The sequence below is a fragment of the Penaeus chinensis genome, chromosome 40, assembly GCF_019202785.1.
Source record: "Penaeus chinensis breed Huanghai No. 1 chromosome 40, ASM1920278v2, whole genome shotgun sequence".
In the NCBI taxonomy this organism is placed as follows: Eukaryota; Metazoa; Arthropoda; class Malacostraca; order Decapoda; family Penaeidae; genus Penaeus; species Penaeus chinensis.
Window position 1 is genome coordinate 12048252 of NC_061858.1, and position 7500 is coordinate 12055751.

The 7500-nt window shown below is 36.4% G+C and overlaps 1 protein-coding gene across 2 annotated transcripts in view; it reads right to left on the reverse strand.

The window, feature by feature from the left end:
• Window positions 1–2220: 2220 nt before the first annotated feature.
• LOC125047052 (malignant T-cell-amplified sequence 1 homolog) overlaps window positions 2221–7500 on the reverse strand; it is a 5770-nt gene continuing 490 nt past the window's right edge. For both annotated transcript variants that reach the window (XM_047645097.1, XM_047645098.1), the window contains exons 2-4: window positions 3463–3615; window positions 3250–3350; window positions 2221–2585 (exon numbers count right to left, since the gene is read on the reverse strand). In XM_047645097.1, coding sequence (XP_047501053.1) covers window positions 2302–2585; window positions 3250–3350; window positions 3463–3615 — 538 coding nt within the window. In that variant the 3' untranslated portion in view covers window positions 2221–2301. The remainder of the gene's footprint in view (window positions 2586–3249; window positions 3351–3462; window positions 3616–7500) is intronic.

Genomic DNA, 7500 nt, shown 5'->3' on the forward strand with positions numbered 1-7500 from the left:
AGAATCACTGTGATAGCCACTGATGAGCAACAGTCTGAACTTCATCTATCTTCTGGCAGCTTAAGTGAAAAGCTCTATTACCTGTGTCAGTTATCATTTTGCAGGCAGTTTATAATGGCCACAACTAAGAAGGAATATGTTCAAATGCTGTACACACTAGTCACACCTGTTATTATTAGGTTCACAGTAATGACATTAATATTTGTAACATAAGACACCATTGCTCTTCTTTTTTTATAGGGTTTTAGACAATATTAAGTGTATACTCCCTAAACACAATTATGTTTGTTTAACCCAATGCCACTGGGAAAAGTTAATGTTCATTGTAGGTTTTTTGTGAAATGTGATAACAAATAGCTTCTCAAGTGCTCAGGCATCAAAGAGTCAATTAGTAAATCTCGTTTTTTTCTTTCTTTTTTTTAATGATATTAACTCATTCGCCCCATGTGGCAAGAATATATGCCATGCCCACCGTAATACACGTTTATTTATGGTATTTACACATAGATGGTTCTACAAGTTCTTAATCACCAAATAGCCAGGTATCAGAACTACTTATCTTACCTGTTTACTCTTTTCCTTCACTTTAGGAAAGGGTCTTTTGTATCATACCATTGTCTAAAATATTTTAATGACAAATTAATAATCATTACATCAATACCAATAATGCAATGGCATTAATAAAAAAAAAAAAAAAAAAATTTCCTGCCAATTCAAGGAATGGGAAAATCAGGATCAGTAACTTGGACCTACTGATAGACTCCTTGCCAGTTGAGCGAATGGGTTAATAATGGTGCTGTTATTATTATCATAATTATCGTTATGTTATTAACATTACCAACAGTAACATAAGATAAAAGAGAATAATTCTGAAAATCAGGGAAAAAAGTAACAGGTGAGATCGGTAGTTCTAATAATTAACTCCTTAGTGATTAAATACTTGTGGGAATATTTATTTTTAAATACAATTAATACACAAAACTCACTGAGTGCATGGCATTTACATACATGCCATCCCTGGCAGCAGTGGGTTAACACATGTAATTTGTCAGTACATCACAATGCTGACCTGTAATATATTATTGCTTGAATTAATCCATTATGCTAATCCCATTTTGTAGTTACTCCAATAGTAGTACCATTAATAATTACAAGAAAAATAATTATTCAGTGATATTGGATTGATGATTTAAAAATTCAGATGGGTCTATTAATGGTTAAAATGGTAGGGAAAACTCTGTATGGAAAGTAGTATTAACCCAATGCCACCAGGAAATTGTAGTGGGTAGTGTAATATTGTTTTGTGAAATGTCTCTACATACAGATATCTCCACAATTGCTTAGCTACCAAGGGGTCAATTAATAGACCTTGTGACCTCATTTGATTTCACCTTTCCTTGAATTTTGGGGCTTTTTTTTTTATGTTGTCAATATCAATACTGTTACTATCATTATTATAGACTATAATTATCATAATGTTATTGACAGTACTAATAGCAATATAAAATAAAAGAAAATATTTTAAAAAATCATGGAAAAGAGTAAACAGGTAAGACAGGTATTACTTATAATTAGCTAATTGTGTAAAAAGTTATTAAACTAAACTATCAATGGGCATGGCATGTACTTACATGCCATCCCTGGTGGCATCGGTTTAACAGACAGGAGTGAATCAATAACAGCATGAAGGAGTAGAAGGATTGAAAAGGACACTTCATAATAAGGCTTTCTATTTTGAGACCAAAACATTTTTTTCAGAAAGGCTAATCTGATCAATTATTAATATATTATCAAATATTATTTAAATCAATACAAAAAGAATATCAGAAAAACTCTCCAGTATTCGCTTTTTACTTTCTGAAAAAAGTTTTGCAGAAAGGTCCCAATGAAATTCACATGGCAGCAGCTGATAAATCACACAAAAGTCATGCAATTTAAAACTCTAGACAGCCTCCTTGCTTAATTTGTTTGGTTTCTTACATAAAGTGTGATATTAAAAAAGCAGACAAGAAAAACACACTCAAGGTTTCATGAATATAACTTCAGCACACACACTGGTAAACAACTACTAAAAAAAAAATATTCTGAATTTTCTGCTATATAGATGCAGGGTATCAAACACCAAAGGCTTATTTGTGCTGTAAAGAATTAACTGCAAGGTAAAGGGGCCTTATTTGAATTCCAAAACTTCCCATTTAGAAGAGGAATAAAACACATAAAAAATTTTCTTATTTTATCCATTACATGCTAATAGATTCACAATTTCTTAGCAATTTTTTAGTTACCTAAAACATATTCAGATTACTTAACAGGCTTCATGTACCAAAGTCCATCATTGAGGTAATGGCAGTTCTCAATAGCTATGCCTTTATTTGTCTTGGCGATGTCTTCAGAAGACATTGCCGTGACACCAACACACAGGGCGTGCTGTTTCCCCTCTGCCATCACAGCCACTACACAGCTCTTGTCAACCTTGGACATCTTCGCTCCAGGTGATGTCAGACCTGGACACATGATGTTGGCACCACTGAGGATAAACCGGATAGCACCTTTGTCCACTTGCATCCATGGAAGCATGAAAGGATCTGGAATGACATGAAAGCCTTAGTAACTGCAGTTCCTTCTCACTTACACACCCACACTCAGACCCACTGACACTCACTGACACTCACTGTCTCTCTCTGTCTCTCTCTGTCTCTCTCTGTCTCTCTCTGTCTCTCTCTGTCTCTCTCTGTCTCTCTCTGTCTCTCTCTGTCTCTCTCTGTCTCTCTCTGTCTCTCTCTGTCTCTCTCTGTCTCTCTCTGTCTCTCTGTCTCTCTGTCTCTCTGTCTCTCTGTCTCTCTGTCTCTCTGTCTCTCTGTCTCTCTGTCTCACTGTCTCACTGTCTCACTGTCTCACTGTCTCACTGTCTCACTGTCTCACTGTCTCACTGTCTCACTGTCTCACTGTCTCACTGTCTCACTGTCTCTCTGTGTCTCTGTGTCTCTGTGTCTCTGTGTCTCTGTGTCTCTGTGTCTCTGTGTCTCTGTGTCTCTGTGTCTCTGTGTCTCTGTGTCTCTGTGTCTCTGTGTCTCTCTGTCTCTCTGTCTCTCTGTCTCTCTGTCTCTCTGTCTCTCTGTCTCTCTGTCTCTCTGTGTCTCTGTGTCTCTGTGTCTCTGTGTCTCTGTGTCTCTGTGTCTCTGTCTCTCTGTCTCTCTGTCTCTCTCATGGTTATGAGAATGTTTATAATTACATGACTGAAGCACTTACATTTATGTAAGAGTTTCAGAGTTGGCATCCATGCTCCTTCTCGCTGTCTGAAGAACAGAAGCTCCCCATCACTCTTCACCAGCAGCTCAATATGCTCATGGCTGTTAATAAAAAAAAAAAAATAAATAAATAAAAAAAAAAAGATTTTTAGGTGCGATATGCTACTACAAGAATGCATCATACTTTTACAGAGAAACAAAGAATAATACTTACCATTTGATAATCTTAAAGGCATCTTTCTTGGGCAGTATCTTATCAACATGCTCTCCAAGGGAGGGGAATGATTCTATTAGCTTCTGACGTATCCCTCTCTGTACTGACGACTTTAGCTGTTGACTGCCTGACACCGACTCTTTCTCGTCGAATCTGAAAAAAAAGGGCAAGTAAATACCTCTACTAGTTATAATTCCCTAGAGTACTGCTTACATTATCTATACCAGAACACAAGTTCTAAGCACAGAAATATGAAAATTTAAAATTACCAGGTCCCTATTTTTTTTCATACTTCAAAAAGGCCTTCAAGGTCTTCTAATAACATTTTGAAATTTGTTTTTTTTCCAGATACATATTTCAGAAATATGATATACATCATAAATGTTTTCTTGGTAGGATCGTTCCACTCTTCTGAAAATATGGCAGAAATTCAAGGAAGACATTCACAAGAAATCAATGAGATTACATACACTATAATCTCAGCAGCAGATTTACACTAGAATTCAAGCTTGCCTCTAGTAACATATGTGGCAATGATTACATAGCATTCTTTAGACTCTTTGTTGCCAGGTGTCACAATCTTCACTGACCTTTCTACTGACCATTCCATAATTTTGGACAGATTTTGGCATTTCTCTAATCTATGTAAAATGTACTTCCAAAATAAAGATAACTGGCCAACACCAATGAAAGAATGTGGTGTAGCAGTAATACCACACAGCCTGAAGTTCAGCATAATTTCCCAGGTTCGGTCACACCAGGTTCACCGCAATGTCCGCGCTCATTGGACAGCAGGTTCACCTCGTTCCCTGCACGCTTACACAGCACACGTGGACTTAAGCTGCAGAAGCCGGAACCGAGATCAGCATTCCCTGATCCTCCGGCAGAGCAACACAACAGCAGCAGTACACAAGGACTGCCCAGTTCTTAGCTGACTGAGGAGCCTGCTGGCTCCCCCGTAAATCTCCAACTTCAGCCTCCATCACCCAGCCATACTTGGGGGCACTCACACCCACACAATCACTCCCCAAAGAGATATGATGCCAGTCCAAATAGTATATGAAACAACGTCATCTACTATAATGGTTTGTTTGATTTTTTAGAAAGTGTAAGCCATATGGTGGTTCTCCGACCTTAGTGACTGCTCATCTCCTTCCTCTGTATCAGTATAGAACTATAAAGAAAAGGGCAAATATTTCCCATTATACTATGGGAAAGCAGGTTAGGTTACATAGGCCTATTGATTCACTCCTTGGTGGCTGAGCACTTCTGAAGTCAAATATGTGAAAACACAATTCACAAAACGGAACTACAGTGGACTTTACAGACTCCCAGCAGCTAAGGGTTAAGACTGTTCTCAGACTGGATGGCTTTTTGTACCAGATAAAAGCTTTACTTAAAGAGATCATGGCACTCATTCAATTCTTAAAGATCAACTTTACTGCCATATTTTTTAACTATAAAATATATTAGTCTTAACCAATAACTACGTCTACATACTTTCTGATTACACTAAGGCAAAGGGAGAAAGAGAAAAAAAAAATTCAATCATATAAAAATCATAAATTGATCTCATCCAATCAACTGAAATTTTCAGCTATGATCTTTTACGCTTTATTTATACTGTATAAAATGCTTTCTACTCAAACTCTAGAGCCCATGATATAAATTCAGAAAAATACCGAGGGTAACTGAAACCTGCTGAGGAGATAAGGTAATAATAAGAGAAATACACATTGCAAAATCAACAGTTAAATAGGCTATGTCCAATGAATATTCCTTCTTCCTATATACTTTCCCAATGCAATGAGTTTGCTCACATCTAAAATGAGAAGAGGCCAATTGGTGAAAAGGTATGGCTTTAAAGTGTCACAAAACTCATTTCCATAGCCTATCCTATTGTGATAGGATGCTTAACTAAATCCTGGTATTTATGAACCATACTCTAGTCAACTGGTTTATTCTGACAAAAGAGAGGGGGGAGGGGGTAAACATGAAAGACACTTAGCTAACCTTCAGAACTGATATATTTTTGTAATTTTACTTGAACCCTCACATTTTTATATTAGCCTTTCCAATATAGGCTGACTTAGGTACAGTACTGTGGCCTCCATGGTTTGCATTTACTTGACAATGTATAGCTTTTAGACCACCATGGTAATCTGACAAGTAAGAATTATCTAGCCATATTATGTGTTGTAATAGCTAGCTGGCTTTTGCCTTAGGATAAAATGGGGAGGCTACACATCTCTTAATGCAATCCCACTGTAAATTATCAATCAAAAATACATTACCTCATCAGCCAAAGTATTCTTAAACCAAGATTGGCTGGTTTGGTGTTTTTAACACAAAGTATCAGTTGTCATGCATTATCAATAGTAAGAAAAAATGGGAGTAACTCTCAGCTGTTTTTTCTCACTGTGGTTTATGAATGAAAGTGAACCTCCAGTGAAAAGCAAGCTACCTCCATGATACAGCTGTAGTCGGCTATAGTGTCACCATGTGCCATCAGTATTTATGCTCCACTAACCTAACCCATAGGTTGATATACATTATATACATGTAGCATTTCAGGCTTGCCTGTAGCCTCTTGCAACTAAATTGTTGTGTAGATTTTGAATCCAATTAACAAAAGTATCGAGTAGGACACATGAAAACATTAAGAAAATACTGACCAACAAACAACTGCAAAAATTACGTCTTAAGAAACTATAATCTTTACCAAATTCTAGGAAATAATTTTGTATATGAATATATGGGGGTATATGCATCCAATGGGGTCTCAGACCAATTGCATTTATTAAATATTTTTGTTGATTTCATCCTTCATCTATAACAAACACTACAATCATGAGACAGAGTGCATTAACATGAATATTGCAAAGTACTCCAAGTTAAAGGTTTAGACTTTCTTGACAATCTGTTGTAAAAACAGAGGCCTGTCAAAGCTATAACCTGCCAGAATATATGTAAGAAAATTTGTTGGCCTTTGTTAGTCAGTGTGATCATGCCTCTCTGGGTGCATTAGTGTTTTTTATAACAATCATTATGAAAAGCTAACAAAAATATCTGCAACAAAATAGTGGGATGGTCTAGAACAGGTTTGTCAGACAGTTACCCCAGGAGGCCAAATTTCATATTAGTACATAGTATGCGGGCCAAATAATAATGAGTCGATGCGACAAAACAGCCATGTGGTTGACATAAAACATAAGAAGCTATTTAATTAATTACAAAATACAATAATAAAAAAACAACTAAAATTGTAGGCAACAATCTTAAAACATGAAGGACTGGCTTAATTAATCATGTAAAACGGCCAATTATAAGACCAAAATAGCATAATGTGCTGCATGTTGCACATTCAACAAAGCAACTCAATTAGTATCATATCCCTACTTGGATGAATAAACATATCAAACCCTGCACAAGAAAGCAACCCTGTCCTCTGACACATTTCAGAGCATGGAAAGGGGAGCAATTTGATATTGCACCACTATGAAGTTAGACTTGCAATTTTAGGGCACCTTTCACATATCACAAGTTTCAAATGGCAAAAAGAATAACACAGCCATTATGACAATGAGAACAAAAGGTCTACTTAAAATCCCCTGCAATGGCATCTTATAAACAAATATATACCCATTTTCTTTCCATACCTTCCCTAGAATAATCACTGCGGCAGAGGAGGCAACATTACAACTGGATAACCTTAATATCTCAGGGTAATATTACCTCACTGTGCAAATATTTGGAGGATCTATTATAAAAGTGCAATAACTTTAAATAGCAAAATGACCCTTTCAAGGTAACGCAAAAATTAAAAGATCAAAATAAGACAAGAGGGTTCCTGTGCTAAATATACCGAAGGTTAGAGGGAATAATGCTTTAGCTGGGCATGTAAATTTTACTTCACCATAAAAATAATATTTACTGGCATGCATTCATTAAGCACAACATATTTTGTCTCAAAAACAATTATCTGCCCAAAACCGGTATCATCATTAGCAGCTCATAAAGAAAAGCACTGTAATTCAG